Source organism: Scleropages formosus, chromosome 12 (genome assembly GCF_900964775.1).
Source record: "Scleropages formosus chromosome 12, fSclFor1.1, whole genome shotgun sequence".
NCBI lineage: Eukaryota > Metazoa > Chordata > Actinopteri > Osteoglossiformes > Osteoglossidae > Scleropages > Scleropages formosus.
This window is the reverse complement of record NC_041817.1, coordinates 7,597,333-7,617,278: the sequence shown is the minus strand read 5'-3', so window position 1 is coordinate 7,617,278 and position 19,946 is coordinate 7,597,333. Positions and strand designations below refer to the sequence as shown.

At 43.8% G+C, this 19,946-nt stretch overlaps 1 protein-coding gene across 1 annotated transcript; it reads right to left on the bottom strand.

Annotated features, from left to right (window-relative positions):
* Nucleotides 1–2,173: 2,173 nt before the first annotated feature.
* LOC108940346 (tetraspanin-15) lies at nt 2,174–19,564 on the bottom strand. The gene is made up of 8 exons (XM_018762439.2): nt 19,371–19,564; nt 16,022–16,207; nt 15,761–15,835; nt 15,506–15,601; nt 13,723–13,839; nt 7,943–7,996; nt 7,172–7,288; nt 2,174–3,302 (listed from the first exon to the last, which is right to left on the bottom strand). The coding sequence occupies exons 1-8, from the start codon at nt 19,455–19,457 to the stop codon at nt 2,988–2,990; spliced, it is 1,047 nt and encodes a 348-aa protein (XP_018617955.1). The 5' UTR covers nt 19,458–19,564; the 3' UTR covers nt 2,174–2,987.
* Nucleotides 19,565–19,946: the final 382 nt, after the last annotated feature.

Sequence of the window (19,946 nt, the reverse complement as noted above, 5' to 3'; positions counted from 1 at the left end):
CCTGAGCAGGCAGGCGGCACCAAACAAAGTCGCTGTCCATCCAATTTGAGGCCACTGGCAACAGCCAAGGGAGGGGAAAATTGTGCTGAACCGATAAAAATAGCGATGGTAACTCTGAGACCCGTGTCCTCTGTGTCTTAGTCAGCATTTTGTTTTATTGATCAATAATAATCCATCCTGGGCAAATTCCAGCTGAGGAATTTAAAGGTACCATAAAAATCCTTGTTTAGTGGCTGATTGAACCCCCTTCCCCAGAGCATCCTGGGAAACCTTTGTGAGGCGATCGTGTTGTAAAATGTTAACATTCTATTCAGTGAAGACTACATCCAGAAGTTACTAGAGTCTTTGACTTCATATGGGAACCTTTTCAATGAGGACCATCAGTTTTTTTTTTTTTTTTTAATTATAGTACAGTTATTTTGTGTCTGCTCTCAGGCTACATAACCAAACCTCACTTTGTTTTCCACTGAACTGCATAGTTGTGTTATTGTGCTCATTTATTGTCATAATAGCAGGCTCGGCTCTAACGATGTTGTAGACCCCGACACACAGACCTACAGAATACCAGGAAACAGTTCTGAACCAGAATACGGAGTCCACATTTCTTCATTTAGCCGAAACTTTTCTCCAAAGAAACTTACTTACAATAATTTACCCATTTATACTAGGTCATTTTACTGGAGCGGTTTTTTTTAGGGTAAGTTTCTTGCTCAGAGGTACTACAGGTGGAGGTGGAATTTGAACCTGCAACCTTTAGGCTCAAAGACAGCAGCTCCAACCACTGCAGTACCAGCTGTGTCCAAAACTAGCATATAGCTCTTAACAAGAGTTTCCAGTGACAAGAGTGCAGTATCAATATTATTGCTGTTAGGGAACAAACTCTTTTGATATTGAAAACTTTGGTCAAATCAGGAAATTCGCTTCTCAAAATTTTACAGATGAAGGGGTAAAGATGGCAGGAAAAGAAGCAGGATAACGTGAAGAGTCAAACATACTGGTAGGACCCGGCGTTTCATTTCAAGCCAAAATCGGTGTGAGAAAGTGACTTCCGGCTTCTCTGTTAGCTCAGTGTCCAGGACATTTTCCATTAAGACGTGAAAAACAAATGTGTCTCATTCAGACCTTTCCGATGGTACCGATTTATCTGCCACCTCTCAACTCAGTGAAGTGCCATTTTAGTTAAACAGCTGGAAAACTGTAAAGCATAGTGTAGTAATTTCGGTATACGTTTGTCGAAAAACACGTGATAAAAATAAGCATCAGAGTTGCGAAATGAATTTTAAGAAATATATAAAATATTTACCACTTGCAGGAGTGTGATCACACCACCTCCTGGATTACTAGCTGCAGGTGCAACCACAGTACGGTATTTAAGAGGCTGCTGAAGAAGGAGAGTCATCGCGCCGCAGAACTTGGGCTGCTGTGGATGTGGCTCTTGATGAAATCTCCCGCTGCATGTGTTGCTCTGCTTCTCTCTGTGGCAGAAACGCACATGGTTGAGCTGCCCAGCCTGTGCAGAGGCACATATTATCCAGTTTGGGTCAAAGAGACGAGTGTTAACGAAAAAATACTTGCGAACGCTGCTGTTAAAGTGCACGTTAGCGAACATGGTTCAAAAATGGTAGAGTTGTAAAAGTGCCCTGTCACTGACTGCAAATGATGGTAAATGGATGACGACTGTACGATGTCACCTCCCACTGAAGGCAGGAAAGCCAGTAGGTACCACAGACCCGGGGAGGCGTTTGTTGGGCAGGAACAGATGTTGGCAAGAAAACAAGTGAAAATTACTTGGTGAAAGTACCTGGTTTTCTTCCCCAGGAGAGTGCAGAAATGAGCAAGGCCAACAACAGGAAAGGATGAGACTAAGCCGGTTGAGCCAAGGTGAGGCGCTCCTGGGAATCCGTACAACATCTGCTTTGACGGGCACACGGAGCACAAGGAGCAGCTGCTGTACAGAAGCCACCTTCAGCCTCTAACAACTGGGGCGAGATCACGAGATTCAAACAGGTGCTGGGAACAGGATCACAGCTGTTCAAAGAGGTGACATCACTGGTACCAGTTTTGTTTTTTTTTTTTTTTTTTTTTTTTTTTTTGAGCAGGGAGGAGGCGGCTGGCGGTTCTGGGCAAAGCCAGTTTCAGCTGATGCAAGAACACACATCATCTCAGAGCCGAATCTGTTTTATTGGCAGACGGTATTGCTCATCTAATGCCACAGTTCTGAGGTAAAGGTCACAGTTATTAAAGTGTAATGTATAAAATCTTGCTCAAACAAATTGGTTTTGATCTTTCCTAGATATCAAATTAGCTTAAATTGGAAATGAACAGCAATAAAACAAGGTCTTTAAAAATGAGGGAGCATAACCTTACTCCTGAATAAACTACTCGACATTGTCAGCATTCACTTCATTATAAATGCAAAACCGCTGATAATCCATCGCACGTCTGTAAGCAATTACAAGCAAAAAACAAATAATCCATACACTTCATGAGCCTTTAATAAACATTATTTACAGTAACCCACTGGAAGTTCTAAGACTATAGTATAACAGAAATAAACAGAAAATGCCCTTATATTGTATAAAGTGGAAATTGCATTACAGGAATTTAAGGAAACGTCTTAAAAAAGGAATAGAAAAAAAATTCATAACAAAAGAATGTTTGTTGATTTGCTAAGACTATATCATTTGAAATTAAGGCAAAATCTGGGAAAAAAAAATTCAAACCATTACAAAAGAAAGATTGCTTCTGAATAACCCAGAATGTTCAGCAAGCCTGTCTGCAATTCAGAAGTGACCAAGTATATATTTTTTCTTTTTTTTACCCTGTATCCAGATCATCCTTCCATTTTTGATGATTTATGTCAGTTGATCACATTATAGTGTTGTAAACGTGACAGTCCTGCCATTAAATTTAAAGGAAAAATAAAATTAAAAACATAAATTAATATAAGAAAGGAAAACAGCTCAGCTGCTTTTTTGTCCCTTTTGCTAGATTTGATTGTCTACTTCATCCCCACCCTGCATCCCCAGCTGCATTTCAGCGCGACAGAGAGGTTGCTTGTGTGCAATGCTTTGGGGGGTAGCTGCCACTGGCTCTGGGGCCCAGGTTTCTGATGCGAAGCTGGGGATAGGCAGGTAGCCACCTTCCCTGGGCAAGCACAGGCAGCAGCCTGCGCCAGAGAGGTCCAGCTCACTGTATTCAAACTCGGTCTTCTTCAGCATCCTGAAGTCCATCACGTCGCCCGACTTGCTCATCTCCACCAGCAGGTTCCAGAAAAGGCAGCTTAGGATGATGCCTAGCAGCTGTGCAGATGGAAAAGGCACTCGCATTAGTAGGTGACAGTGACAACCCGCGTGGCAGTAATTTAGCGACTCGCAGCTGTATTTGTGTGTCTACAGTTTTACTGTGTGGCCTGAAACCAGCGTTAGCAGTGCAGCGCAAATCATACTGGACTGCAGCAACAGTGCGATACTTCAGGGCCGAGCAGTCTCAGTAAGAAAGGCCTATTAAATATAGTGTGGAGCCTATGCCAGGCCTAAAATAAAACCACACCACTACAGATAGTGAGGTTCAAAACTAGTGCAATTTGATAAGGTGAGAACCTCAGAATGTATAGCAGAAATACAAGGGTGTTTATGGGTTTATACTCCATCAGACGGCTGCGGGAGGGGTAGTTTGTGCCGGTAGTTTATTGCTGCTGCCAACTACATTGCAACACATCAGTGGAGTGTGCAGCCCTAGTGGCCCTAGAGGGGGAGCACCCCTAGCTCTGCGTGCACGTCGTACCCCTCTCGTTCCAGGACTGCTGGCCTCCTCAGTGATTGAGTTCAATTATCTAATTGAGGCTTTGGATACAGCCAAATGTGAGTGGCTGCTCCTCTCTCCACTTTTGAAGTGCTGGTCACAAAGAGTCGAGGTGGGAAATAATTACTCGCGGGGGGGGTGGGACATACGGCACTATAAACACAGAGCAGACAGCACCTCAGAGCGGTGCAGACAACGGCAGTCAAAGTGGGGGCTAAGGGGGCAGCAGGTCTGTGAGCAGTGGCACCTTACAACTTACGCTCGACTCTTCTGCTCAGAACAACATCGGGAAGCTGAGACACAAACCGGAGAAACTCTGCAAGTTTTCCAACGATCATTACATAAAAGAAAAAGCACACGTTACAACATACATATGCCTACTGGTGCAGGAGTTCCACCTGTCCGCCCAAACCTTCAGCGTAGACTGGGATATTCTCCACAGCAGTGCGTCTCTCAGCTACGTCATTTGTCCCTCCTGCAGTGCAGCATTAACTTCCTCTTCGACTTACTGCATAGTCGAATTTCTCTTCTGGTCCAACTTCACATCTTTTCCTCTCTGTTCCTAGTGTGGTGTCACGTCAGTCATCTCCTTACATATGGCTTGCTTGTTTGAGGCTGCCAGAATCTCATTTTCTCTCTGTATACCTCATCTCTGCATCTTCTTCAAGCAAGATGCCTGCTGTCCCACACACTGAAATGACATACCAGGCAATATCTATGGTCCACACAGATCTGGCTAAAGGCATAAGTCTAAAAGTAAAGAATGTGGAAACAGCATGGATCTGGCAAGGTACTGCAACTGTGCTGCAGGAATCTGGCAACATCCTTCTACAAGGGCTGACCATTCATGCTGTAACCATTCAACCATTAATTATCAATAACTGCTCTTCCTGTGCCTGGTCACCGTCGTCTGGAGTCGAAAACATAGGGCGCAAGGTTACACCGTAGACCGGATGATTATCTATTTTGCACAATTATCCACTCCCACGTTTCCACAATAAAGGCAATATGGGACAGAACCAACATTTCAGCCCACAGTCCAGGTGCTGAGGCATCAGTGCTACCTGCTGTGCCACCTTGCCATCCTCAACTCCACAAACTACCGCTTTCTTCTCAACACATGTATAGGCTGCAAACCTTTTGGCATAGTGTCAGCTGTTCACAAAACTCATCTCTTTCATACCCACTTTTCCCCTGATCTCCGAAAATGCTCGATATACATGTATGCTCATGTTACTCATTTAGTAACTCAAAAACAAAAGTACCTATATGCAGCTATTCATGTGATGTACACTGGTTTATATGGAGGGATGTGACAAATTCACTGCACTATAGAATCATGTGTCTGCATCCAAATCTCTCCTTCTGTTGATGTAAAGCAATGTTGTATTGTTCTCAGAGATGTACGTACGTCACTTTGGAGAAAAGCGTCTGCCACGTGAATAAATGTAAATGTTTTACACCTATTTTCCATCCAATCCTTGAAATGTAAAGAACACACAGTGCTCAGTATTTTCAGCAGACACCCCCAGGAGCAACAGGAAGCCTGCACGGTTTGAAATGTACGTAGATGACATAGCTTTGGCTGTAGCTGCCACCCTGACAGGGCTCCCAGCATGCCGTAGAACAGTTTTTCAGGCAGACCCGGTTTTCACGATGATGGTGCCAATGATATTTTTGTTCCTTACCACAGGTGACATCAGCTACGGCAGGTATGGACGGGATACGCTTTTTGAAGCCTTTCACACAGAAGTGCTGCCGAATGCATTCGGCCAATTTACCACAGAGCCGCCGATTCACAAGGATAGTACAGCATTAATGTTGGCACGACGACGCAGGGGAAACATTACAGCACCGCACATTAAATGCTTCAACATAAACTCTCCAAACACGGCGGGGGTTATCAGTGCTCTTAGCCTGAGCCCACAGCTGTTCAAAAATAATACTGAAAATGAGTGGATTCTGGACGTGATATGAGCTACTTAACTTCCTCATCATTAGAACTGAACTTAACAGTAAGTGTTTTAGGAAACAATCTGTGCTGCCACTGTGATGACCTTTGACCACATGCTCAGTAGCCTGAGGACTTTTCCTTAAGGCAAGAACCCAACACCTTTCTAACTCCACCACAGAACACCAGCAAGGCAGCCATGTTTTTGGCAAATTACATTTATTCATTTAGTTGACGCTTTTCTCCAAAGTAACTTACAACGATAGTCTACCTACAATTATTTACCCATTTGTGCAGCTGGGTTATTTTACTAGAGCAGTTTTTAGTGTAAGTACCTTGCTCAAGGGTACTATAGCCAGAGGTGGAGATTGAACCTGCAACCTTCAGGTCCAAAGGCAGTAGCGCTAACCACTACGCTACCAGCTGCCCCCAAATTCAAGTGACTCTACTGAAATCAGAATACTGATCATACTCATCTTTGTCAGCCTTGGCCCTACATGTGCCCCTGTACCACACTATTTTTTCCCCCTCATCATTTCTTATAAGTTCCAAATGAGATTGAAACCCGGCGTTCTGCTCCCTCCCTCTGTTAAATGACTCAGCACAGCAAACAGTATTTTTTCAGCAACGACTCTGTTGATTTACCCACTTATCTTGTTTATTATACATCCTTTGTTCCCGTCGCCTGCTGCATTTTCTGCTTACAAACAATTATCTAACCTCACCATAGTTTTTTTTCACACAATGAAAAAGGAGCAGCAATGTGCCCGTTTAATGACAATAACTCCTTCTGGCTTCCTCCAAGACAGATAACAGCTTGCAAGGCACAGGACAATGCCAAGGTAGCAGTAAGACGGATGTGCAGCTGATGATGTTGTCATGCCAACCGCGGCAGACCACAGACAGAGGGTCTTGCAGCTGTGGAGCGGGAGAGCTAGTTGTGTGCCTGCACGGGTGCAGCCGACAACCTCCTTGTTCTACCAAGCAGAAAAAATGGCAATGCACTACACCGCAAGCAGGCAGCACTAAGGGGGAATAATGTAAATGTGGCCAGGAGTGCAGGGAGCCTCAGAGGACACGTCTGACTGGCTCTCTATCCAGACAGGCTGCTGGAGAGTGACACACAACCCCACCAGAGACACATTTCATAGTCCTAACATTCCCTTACAGCCATCTCTTACCTCTCTTTAGTCCATGAAAACCATGTGTTTAAGGGCTGGTTAACAACAGAAAACCTGGGTAAGTGTGACATGTACAAGTGGCATCACACACTGAGTTCCATTATGCGCAGTAAGTGTGTTTCTGTGTGCGTACTGTCTCAGTGACTGGGCTCTACTGCTGCATTTTTTTTTTTTGTGCAAACAGGTGGCCTTCTGCACAGACCCTCACGCAAGTACATCCATGGCTCTGACTGACCTGCGGAAGCCCCACGGCGAAGCACAGTCCCACGGTGGCACCCACGTTGTCCCCCATCCACAGGTTGACGGCATGGATGCAGCCACGCACGTGGATCACTCCATCCAGGTTGACCCGCTGCACAGCAAGAGAGGAGGGTGACACAGGGACACAACTGGGCCACTGGCCACCCTATACATAACGCATTATATGGCTTTTCATCAGATTACCCACTATAATATAGAAAGAGATATTGCTGCTTTCACTGTTTCAACTTCTCCTTCCCAGGTTCACGGCAAAAGTTAGGGATGATGTGTACCATCGACCAGCTATTAATGCTATGGATTCTGTGAATTATTACTGCATTAATTTTCAGTGCACCAGTTCTGGAATGCACTTTGCTCAAAAAAGAGCACCAAACAGGAAACAAACAAGCAAACAGCTCAATCGTGCAGAACAAATATGTCCCTTACCTCTCATGATGACAAATGCTCAAATTTAAAACCTGACAACCAGAACTTCTGGAGAGTTTAATACATTTACAGAATCGCGTCCATTAATTCACCTAGTGTTTCTTTGCCCAAACTTCTGAACCCAGTAAAACAGATATTTAATAAAAATGACAAAGGACATTAACTTTTACATGGGGACGCTAAATCAATTAAGCAATCGATATTTGTTAAATTAGAGGGACACTCTCCCAAAAGAATTTCTGAGAATAGCATTTCCGAAGCAGGGACATGGCAACATTTCAAAAGACATTTGGCTGCGGGTCATTAATTACGGCATTACCTCTTTTTTCAGAGTGTTATAGCCACAAAGCGTGTTGACTACTTCTCCAACAACCTGAAAGACAGAGAGGGAGAGAAAGAGGTGTAAAATGTAAGTGGGGGAGGAAGGACCCAAGGGAAAAGTGTAAGGCAAAGATAAATTTACATGGCAGAATACTGTGCAAGCTGAACTACAGTACAACTGGACAAAGACAGATTACAAGAGAGACAGATGGTACACACACTAGTGGTCACAGTACATAACAATCCAGAGCTGTGAAGGGGAATCACACCCCGTGAATTACTGCGGGAGGCCCAGTGAAACCCAACCAGACTCTTAATGCCTATTCTCAGCAGCCCAAAGACAGCAACAAATCAAAGGTATTTATAGTCATTCATTTAGCAGACACTTTTCTCCAAAGCAACATATACTGTTGGGGTTACAATTATTAACCCATTTATACAGCTGGGTAATTTTACTGGAGCAATTTTAGGGGAGGTACCTTGCACAAGGGTATTACAGCCAGAGGTGGGAATCAAACCTGCAACCTTTGGATCTAAATGCAGTAGCACTAACTACTATGCTACCAGCTGTCTCCAAATGTGGACATTAAAGTTAGTGGTATTACCTCCCTCTGTTTTTTAACACACATTTCCTCAAGCTAACAAATTTCTCCTAGCGACAGCGCAGCTCTGGTACATTAAAGTGAAAATCATTTCCAGTGGCAGAGGCATTTTAGGGTGAGGGAAACGGTGGTGGCAGAGAAGGATGGGACACAGGCCTTGGACTTCAATAGCCAAGTCAATTTGCAAAGTGTAATAAGTCTCACATTTCACAGCCCTCTTGCTTCCCATGTCTCAACACTTATACTAATGATCAATCATGACAGGCATCTCTCTGTGGAGAATATCTCTCTTTCAATAACCACTGCTCAGCCCCTCCTGCCCCAGGGAACAAAGCTGGAGGAAATTCAAATAATATTTTTAAAAAAAAAAAAAAAAAATCTCTCTTAAAGCATGTTCAACAGATAGCCATTTCTGGGTAGGGAAAAGTTACATACATTTCCTTTTTTTTTTTTTTTTTTTTTTTTTTTTTAGAACTTCCCCACATCAAGACATCACATTTCAAAATAAGGGGTATGGCATTAGGGGGGCGCGGTGGCACAGTGGGTTGGACCAGGTCCTGCTCTCCCATAGGTCTGGGGTTGGAGGCCCGATTGGGGTGCCTTGCGACGGACTGGCATCCCGTCCTGGGTGTGTCCCCTCCCCCTCCAGGCTTATGCTCTGTGTTGCTGGGTTACGCTCCGGCTCCCCGCGACCCCGTATGGGACAAGCGGCTCAGATGGTGTGTGTGTGGTATGGCATTTAAGTTGCTCTGGGCCCTTTCACACACCTGATGCAACAGTGAGTAAAACATGTGAATGTTCACAAAAGTGCTCAAAAATTATTTTATTGGGGGAAAAAAGAATTCAGGTTTGCTTTATAACGACACCAATGTGTGTGGGGGTTGGAATTACAAAAAGAGAAGAAATGGGGCAAATGCTGACCTATTTTACTTTAAATTGGTTGGTGGAAACATGACAATGAGTTAAATCATTTTGGCGTGATAATTCAATTCAGACGTTAAAAAAATATATAATCAGTTTATGATAGATAAAGCATTGGAATGGGACCATAAGACAACACAGTTCTTCATTCTTGCCAGTTAAGTTTTACATGTTGTACGTTGCATGTAAATTCTCTGGTAATCTATTCAGGGTAATGACTAACTGTCGGTTAACACTTGGATGTACAGATTCAGTGTCAAGGAATCATACAATTAAATTTAAAGTGCGCTTAAAATGAGTGGTGAGAGAATTTCTGCTAAACATTGTGTGGCACTCATACTACATAATTAAAGTTTTGATTTTTGAGAGGCTTGGACTCCACATAGAGAAGACAGCCAAAGTGTCCTGCAGCATCACAACATTTCTGCCAGAAAAGAAATCCATCTAAAATCTTAGCTTTCTTTACTTGTATGACTAAATATTTTCAAAGATTTATCTTCTGAAAGAAAACAATTGAAGCTAAAACAATTAACTACAAAGACTACTCTGACAAAAGATTTGAGCGAAAGAATAAAAAATATTTTTCAAACACAACATTGTGAATGGCTAAATAGTATTCCAGAGCTCTTTGTCTTTTAAAGAATAAGATGAAATGCTTCAATTTCACATGTATTTAATTAGTTTTTAAATATTTATTACGGGGGGGGCGCGGGGGCGCAGTGGGTTGGACCGAGTCCCGCTCTCTGGTAGGTCTGGGGTTCGAGTCCCGCTTGGGGTGCCTTGCAGCAGACTGGCGTCCCATCCTGGGTGTGTCCCCACCCCCTCCGGCCTTACGCCCTGTGTTGCTGGGTAGGCTCCGGTTCCCCGCGACCCCGTATGGGATGAGCGGTTCAGGAAATATGTGTGTGTGTGTGTGTGTGTGTGTGTTTATTACTGGGGACAAAGATCCAGTATTGCACATTCTAGCTGCAAGAACGGCATCTTTATAGCAACATTACATTACATTTATTCATTTAGCAGATGGTTTCCTCCAAAATGATTATTACGTAGTATTCAGCTGAGACCTTTGTGTCCAAGGTAATTTACCATGCTAGGTTCACTGCACTAAGCTCGCAACAGTAATTGACCCATATATACACCACATCAATTAAAACACACACACACACACACACACACACACACACACACACACACACACACCCTAGAGTCACCAGTTCACCTGAAACAAAGTTCTTTAGACTGTGGGAGAAAAGTAGAGCATATGAAAACAGGGAGGGGGGGTAGAATGTAATTTCTGGCTCCAACAGATGAAAACATGCATTCATGGAAACCTTAAAATGACAACAGCTACAAAGAAAAGACGTATATTTAGTATAGTGTAGATACAGTACTGTGCAGAAATCTTAAATTTTTCAAGAAAAATATTTGTTTTAAACAGTTATTTAATGTCTTCTGAATTAGTGTCAATGGGAAAGAGCATATTCTTGCAAAAAGTTACAGTATTACAGTAAGGGTTTTGTTTGTCATTAAACAAAGAAATTAAAATGGTAATAAACCACTTTCCAAACAGAGAACTTGAGGTCCTATTAAGTGAAACAGAAACAGCTCTATAGAGGCAATAAAACTGGGCAAGGGACAATCATATTGAAAATGTGAGGTTTTGTCAGAGGTGGCAGTTTAACGCTCAGATCTTACACAATGGCAAGAGTGGATATAACAACGGTCATCCTCGGAACGAATGGTTGTTGACAATTGATGGTTACTAAGCTTTGTAGGAAGTTTATTAATTAAGAGCTTTATTTTTGGAAGCATTCTCACTTTACAGCTTTTTTCTCCAAGCTCCTAAAACTTTTGCACAGTACTGTATATACAGCTACTTATGTGATGAAAATCGGTGCATATGATTAAGGAAACTAACTGTACTTAATCACACATCTGCAGCTACGTCTCTTTCTCCTAAGGTAATGGACAAATTGTCTTTTCCATGAGATGTACATCGCTTTGGAGAAAAGCATCTGCTAAATGAATACATGTAAATGTATATGTAGAGGAAGTATACAGTGTGTGTGCATATATTATATACACAAATACAGTATACAGACGGTCCCCGAATTACAATTGTTCAACTTACGATTTTTCGACTTTGGGATGGTGCGACAGCTATACGCATTCGGTAGAAACCGTACTTCGAATTTTGATTTTTTCCCGGGCAAGGGATATGCGGTATGATACTCTCCCATGATGCTGGGCAGCTGTCATGGCAAACAGAGGACGCGGGGAAGACTGGACCCAAGTGCAGGATCACTTATTTAGAACTGAGGGATCAGACAAGTTCTCGTTGTCGGAGACGGGCAAAGAGTCGGTCAATCGACGATCAGAGTGGGAGCGAAGATCCATAGTTCAAGTTGGGAGGTGAGGTGAATGGTCAGGAGCCAGGGAACGAAGAACAGGATCCGAAGACAATGGGGAACAGGACATGGAATGCGGTGAGTATTGTTAGAGCAGAGGGGATGGTTGTCTCAATGAGATTCCACAACCGAGAAGAGGCCGAGAGGTGTTTTATATAACAGAGTGCTCCGATTAACGCCAGGTGCATAATCGGAGCCAGGTGCTGCTGGTTGAGGTGCAGGCGTGGTCGTAACAGCAGCGGCAGTGAGCTGCATCTTCCAGTGTGCCAAGCGGTCACTAGTGTATACAACCGACATTCTACAGCGTTCTGTGTTGCCAGTGTTTTTTGGATACCCCCCTGTATCTATGTTGTGTTTTGTGCATCCATCATGTGTACGAAACACCAATCTGTGTCTCCTGCTACTGATAGGAAGAGGAGGAGGAGGGCAGTTACTCTTGAGGAGAAATAAGATGAAGGCAGCAAGCCCATAATTGTCATTGCACTTGAACTTGGACTTTTGCAATCGACGATCTCTACCATCTTAAACGATAATAAGATATGATGCGATGTTCAGTAGGTTAGGTGTATTAAATGCATTTTCGACTTATGATGAGCTTATCGGAACGTAACCCCATATCGTAAGTATAGGACCATCTGTTTGTAAAAACCAGACACCCCAACTGAATATAACAATCTGTATACAACAATTAATTTTTTTTGGTTTACAACACACAACCTATTTATAAGGGGAAATTCAATTAAGTTAAAAGCACAAAACTGTGAAGTGATGGACTTGTGGCATGCGTTCATGACAAGAACGTCTCTGTACAAATGGGTCCCCGACAAATCAAGAGTTTCCCATCCAAATAAACCTCACTGCTGCCTTTGAGCCCACAGAGCTGCCTGGGATGCTGACATTTACATTCTTTAGTTTAGTAGATGCTTTTTTACAAAGGGACATACAACTCAAACTTTCAAAGACAGATAAGCAACTCTTGAAGTACAGTCAAAGTCTAATATCACTGTTTCTTCCTGAACAGATTATATGAACAGCTGCATAAAGAATTACAGTAGAAATATAAAACTGATGACAAGCCCCTGGCCAACTTCCTGTCACCTTCAACTATAGGATTTTCTGAGCAACAAAGCAACTCGGTCCCAGTTAAGTTTGCAAATAGAGGATCATCTGTAAGAAAAGGTTTACAGTACTAGGTATTCAAATGTTCTTCAGGTAACAAAAAAAAGAAAATCATTGAACAAACTTGTAGTACCGTACTTTTGTGTGGTGAAACAGCAGATGTGATTTTAAAGTGACTAAGGTTACCTTTTATTTTAAAATTTGACACAGTGTGTTAAGTGTTACAAGTATTGCTGCTTATGGTTACAATATCACACCTTATTGGAAGGCGGAAGAGAGAAATTCATATTTTTGAAACATTACAGCTTAAAAAAGCAACACTGAACGAATGTCTTTTTGTACCTTTTGAACACCGTGGTTTAACTGTGTTTAAGCATCTCATTGTGAACATAATCATCTATCTCCATCCAGCCCATCCTGCTCTCTACGCTCACAGTACATTATAAACCAAATTATCCTCTCTAGTACAGAACTTGCCTCAGACTACAGTGAGTAATACAAAAGACCTTACCTTCAATTAAAGCAGAGAGCTAATTAAATACTGACCCCAATTAATCCATTTACTAAGCTAATGACTCATTATCCCTCCCTTTCTCCAATGCCCACATGCATTATGCCAGACAGTGTAGATGGTACAGCCACAGCCTACATTACTGGCCTATTTTGAGAGCTGGTGGGTAATTTATCAAGAGCATTTGTGGGGAAGCAGCGTTGACGTCAGGACTCACTTTTTGTCGCACGCAGCAGGTGTATGGGACGCCACAAGCGAGAGGCCCGGTGCCGTTGCAGAAGTGGTACTGATTTACACCCCAGTCCATGTATTCATCCCCACCGCAGCAGGAGAACTGTGGGGGCGGGGGGGGGGGGAGAAGAGAAAGTTCAGTTTCCACATACTCTGGTACTCTCAGTCACTGCCACTCTGCAAGTGCACAGCAATAATTGTTGAGACTTAAAGGGAAAAGTTAAAACTCACTGACAGCCTTTGCTAAAGACAACCGACACCCTGGCACATATAACGTTGAATAATTGTCAAAAGCAGAAAGACTACGGTTGCAGGAAAACATATCATTATGAAAAAGTATTCTAAAGCCTACAAATAACTGCTGACAAACTTGAAAATGCCAACAATGTGTGTCTAGTCCAGTCCTGCCAGACTGCCTATGTCTGGGTAACAGGGACGTTAACATGCTAAGCAATGCTAAAAGCCTAGCAAAGAATACAAGGCTGAACAACCTTGTATAATGTATCGATCAAAAAGCCCAGGTAATGTATTTAACGAAAGGACAAAGAATGCCTGAACCATTGTGTCTGGGCATTAAAGGAGTGTAGCGGCTATTGTGCCTCTGGGCGTCGTGTCGGTGCGCAGTCCTTCTGATGTTTTCAACCAAAGACTCGCTTACTCTCCTCTCCTGCAGTCAGCCATCGATTTCTATGTCACGTCCGTCGCCGTCACAATCCTACAGCTAAGAGCTAGCAATGGCCAGACTGCTAAACAGAGAGGCAAAGCCTAGTGACTTGATTAAAGGCTCCACTTCAAACTTCTCAACGAAAACAAAAATCAATGCATTCCGTTTCTGATCGAGAACTGTAGTTAAATAGTACCTGCTGTCACATTTTCTTTACCAACAAGTGTCTTTTCCCTCCTCCGTTCTTGTCCTTCTCTCAACAGTGTACAGATGCTCCTCGACTTACGATTTTTCAGCTTTACGACGGTGAGCTGGTGATAGACGTTCACTATAAACCGTACTTCGAATTTTCATTGTTTTCCCGAGCAAGTGACATGCGGTGCGATACTCTCTCGTGATGCTGGGCAGCGGCGGCAAGCCCGTAATGACCATCGCACGTACATTAGGCTATGATGTTCATTTGGTTAGGTGTATTAAATGCATTTTTGACTTACGATTGATTTCGCGGAACGTAACCGCATCGTAAGTTGGCGACCACCTGTATTCTAAAAATCCTGTGCCAGTAAATACCAAGATGGATACGATGAAAGTCAAACCACAAACTGATTACTGGTTTTGGACGTAACGGAGTAATTGTGGTATAGATTAATTTCACACTAAGCAAAATATCTGGACAAAGGCATTCAGTGTGTTTCCGGGAAGGAACGCATTATAAGGAAGGTTTAAGCACAGCATCTGCTCCTCAGAAACCTGGGTTTAATCTCACATATTTGCACGACATTAAGTATCACAGGCCCGAGATTGTTCACTGCCTAAAAACCTGTGAAGCAGTCAAGCAAAACTGAATGGAAACAGCTCGTCAAACTGCCCATTAGAAATGCTAAACCAGTCCCTGCTATACACATCAGCGGCTTGTTCTCTCATTTTAATTCCAAGGCTATTTCTCCATCTCTGGAGCCTTTCCCTGACAAAGTGGTCCCGACATAGCAGGTCTCCATGGCAATGGGCAGATGGACTCTCTTACTCCATCCGACGGGTTATGAAGGAGAAACCAAAGAGTCATGATTGGAATCTGCTCTCGGTGATAAAAGCCACTTTCTCCCACCTTCTCCTGCACGTAGTCCAGGATGTTTTTGAAGTCCAGGTCATCATAGTAGTGCTTTATGCCCTCTCGGATGCTGCTCTGGAACAGTGCTGAGGTCTGTGTGAAAGGAGTGGGGTGAGAAAGGGAAGAAAAGTCCATGACCCACTGCAGTCAGCTATATATCGATTGAAGAATTCTTGGCTGTTACAGAGACATGTTTTCACTGAGTAAGCAGAGTCACTGCCTCTGACACTACCGGCGAAATGGACACCTGACCTTCTTCTCGAAGATAAGTGCGATGATCAGGGCAAGGGCCTGGAGAGCCAGCAGGACACAGAGCACGCACAGGAACTGGGGAAAGGGAATGCATGTTAGTGCTGACTGTCATATGGATAGACTGGCAAAGATGGAAATTCTTGAAAAAACACACAAGTAACAGTCTAAAAACACATTGAAGCACACACAAATAAAATGCAATAAAAGCACATGTAAGCAGAGACATACAAGTGGAACGGTCAAAGGGGAGCTGGTCCTCACCATGTGGAGCAGCATCTTGTTGTCCCGCAGGGAACCCACCATGCCCACCACCGACACGGTGAACATGACCAGGCCAAACAACATGAGGACCACGGCGGGGGCTAGAAACATCCCCTCCAGAGTGCGGTTCTTCTGCCGCTCCGTCTCAGCGTACACTCCCACGCAGAGCACACACAGGCCCAGGAACTGGGGGAGGGGTACAGTGAAGATGGAAGTTCAAACCCTGTGTGTACACACAGAGCCCACACACAGCAGTACTGCAGCATAGGGGGCTGGTCACTACGATGGAGAAACACCTGGACTATGTGTCAGGAAAAAAAAAAAAAAAAAAAAAACACCAACTGTCTCTCACACACACACACACACACACACACACACACACACACACACACGCCAAACCACAGAGGAAGAAATAAAAGGCAGACTAAATAAGGATAAACTTTGTAGCCTGTTCTTTCTGGGCCCTGCTGTGACTCAGACAGAAGTCTCTTTCTCTCCCGTTGAGCACTTATGCTCAGTGCCAGCTTAGTGGTAACAGTTTTTTTCCCCCGAAAACCCTCCATTGCCTGTTCCAGAACAAACACACAACCAGACTGCACAGGGCTCCTTTTCCCTGTCTGCTAAAACAACCCTTCGAACTGCTAAAGGAGTGGCCTTTGGCTGCCTCTGGCACCGAAAACATTCGTACTCATCCATCGGCGAGAAATATTTCACAGCTAATTCAATTAGCGCACCTTCAACAAAGACTTCTGTGTGGCTCAGAGCAGTAAAGAAACATTTTGCTGCTGTGGACAAAAGTGCAAAATCTGAGTTTTTCTTTTCTTCAGCACTGACCTAACTGCACCTTCTTCAGAGCTACATCCCATGTCACCTCTTATGCTCCACCTCTTCCGACCTGGTGCTTTATACATATTTGCATGCCTCACTGAAAGAATTTGTTAGTAATTAATAAAATTGATCTTTTTTCACCATTGCAGAGTTAGGAATAAAACAGACTCCCCTCCAACTTATCTTTAGGGAGTTTTTAATAAAAAATAAAAAATAAAAACTGCGTTTTTACACTCCAAGTCAGAAAAGGTATTGAAGAAAACATCAGAACAATTCATTAAGGGGTATTCTAGTGGATGATGTTTAAACCCCTGTTGAAAATCACAAAAAAGCCTGAACTCCCAACACACTCATCCATTGATTGACACCTGGTTGTAGAGTCCCAATCAAGAGCCACAATTTTCACCGCAAGACCAGAAGGCCGTGTGCCTTTGAACTCCAGGCACTGCAGGAAAAATTGACTAATGGGAACAAAAGACAGTGAGTGAGCATGAGAGGGAAGGAGACGGGACTGCAATGAGTTGACGGAACGAAATCCCTGGGCGCTCTGTTCAGTCTATAAGCGAGAACACAAAGACAAGATGAACAGATGCACGAACAGGCAAAACAGTTACTGAAATGACAAAAAACTGCTCGGTGATAATCTGCACTTTCACATATAATCACTCCATTTGAGTTTACTGAAACGCTGATTTAAAAACTCCTGTCAGGGTCTACGTGTTTTCTAACAAATTTCAATCTACCTCAGTACATTCATTCTGGGCACGTGTGTGTGTGTGCATGTGTCCGTCACTCCAAATAAGTGAGTCTTGATCTGCTTGTATCAAAACTGATTTTGCACATGCAATTCTTCATTTCAGTGGATCATTTCTGTTCTTCTATCATACAGAAAGGATGTGAAAATAAAGGCAGGAAAGAATGAAAGAAGAAAAGAAAAAGACTGAAATTACCCAGCGATTCTCAAAGGTCACACAACAAAATGATGTAGAATGCAGGGAGCGGGAGCGGCACACAGAGAGAGGGTGTAAATTGAACATTAAAATGACTGCAATTTCCTGCGAGGTGAAAAGCACAGACAGAGAGGGGCTACAAAGAGAAGGGGGAGAATCATTATTTCTGCTGATTGATTCGGGGATGAAATATTCACATTTATAAAAAAAAATCTCTCAGTATATATTGGAAGGTAGAGATAGAGGGCAGGATTAAATTAGACCAACACAGCAACAAAATGAGTAAAAGAGACACAGGAAACAGGCCAGAGTGACACCCTTCTGCATTTCAGGGCTGGGAATAAACAGCAGAAGCAAATTGCCTCCCTGCTCTCCTTTACTTTCCAATATCTCTCTCCCGACACAGACCCGAAAAACAGATCCATCCACCCACCCCCGTCAATGAGTTCTAACAAGCTTAGCGCGAGACTCAACCCTGCAGCGAAACTACTCCTCTAATAGCCGAAATAGTGTTGAGAAACACACATCCATTCAAGTCTCCCCACAGCGGCCCTCTCTTTCCTCTCCAAGGTCCATGGCTTCCTCGTGCGGTGCCCGAACCTCCTGTTACACCGCTGACAGGAGGAGGAGGGAAGAGCAAAAACCAGCCTGTTCGGAGCGACTGGGCCGCTCACGCTCAACAGGCCGACCTCTTACGCCCCGAGCGTTTCTTCAGCCATCTCTCCCAAAAGTGCGCTTGTGGACAGCGTGCAGAGGAAAGCCATGGGGCGCTTCCGCTTCTCGCTTAAGAACTACACAAAAGTGCACCTGCTGAGGTTTCACTGCTGACAAAAGGCGGCACTCCCTTCCGGATGGAAAAACCTCTCTTTTCATCCACCTAAGAGCTTCAGATCGCTTACTGACATCCCTGAATGATGCTCACAAGGGCGTCACGATCAATCGTTTAGTCACAATACTGCCGGTGTTACATTATCACTAATTTAAACGCTGAGTGGATTTTAAAAATGTTTGTTTAAGCACTAATTTAAGTCAGGTAACCTATTCAGGGATGATGCACAGCAGCAGTTCCTGTGTCGGTGTTTCATCGTGTCAAGATGAGAAGGGTTACAGATTCACACACTACAGGAACACACTCCTCCGTGGCCACCTCCACATCCTCTACCATCTACTGCCTTTGTTAGCAAAGCAGACCACCTGAGCGCCATAGGAGGAGATACTGCCAAACCACCCTCACCCCCCATCTTGCATAGTGCAGAAAACAAGTGTTACTAATGGGTTTTTACATTACAGCATCTTTGAAGTGTAACACAGAGTGTCAATAAACAAGAAAATGTGTCATTATATTGTTCAGTGTTTCCCCAGACAAAAGTCAAGTGTTGTTAAATAAATGTATCTTGAGCTTTAACGGTAACCCAAGAGACTGCTGTTAACTTAAGTGTCTATAAGAAAAAAATAAGTTACGTGTCACCAGACTCACTGGTATCAGTCAGTGTGTGGACACACTGACTGACACCAGTGAGTCTGGACACCCCGGCGTGTTTATCAGGACACCTGGTCGTGGAAACACTTACCGAGAAGAGCATGGAGTACACATTGAGCGTGAATTTAATGCAGTAATAGTAATAATTGGTGTTCCTCAGCTCGGAGTACGACGGCATGACTCTCGCTCTCGAACTCGCTGCACGCGCGGGACACCGTTCCGCGAGGCGCGCGCCTCATTCCTCCGCGAGGGGAACAACTCGCGACGCTCCGGCGGGAGCAGCGCCCCGGGAGCACACAAAAGGAGCGGTCCGCGCTCCGCTTATCACACCTCCAGGTTTTTTTAAAGCACGCCCGTGACAGTTTTATAAGATCATATGAGGGAACATTTAATTTAAAAAAAAAAAAAAAAAAAAAAAAAAGATTTTATTTTTTTTTCGTTGTCAACAATTCGACTTCCGCAGGACGTTGTTTTTGTTCTGGGTCCCGCGTTTAAAGGGCCAGCGCCTCGAAACAGCGCTCAGCACTGTGAACGTTGGCGACAATCCCGAACGGCACCGCAGAGCAGGGCTTCGGCCCCCCTGTGTTCACTGCCACTTATATGAGCGCGTGGCACGTTTTGCAGAGCAGAAACATTTGTTGCCACGCGCGGCGGACATGATCAACAA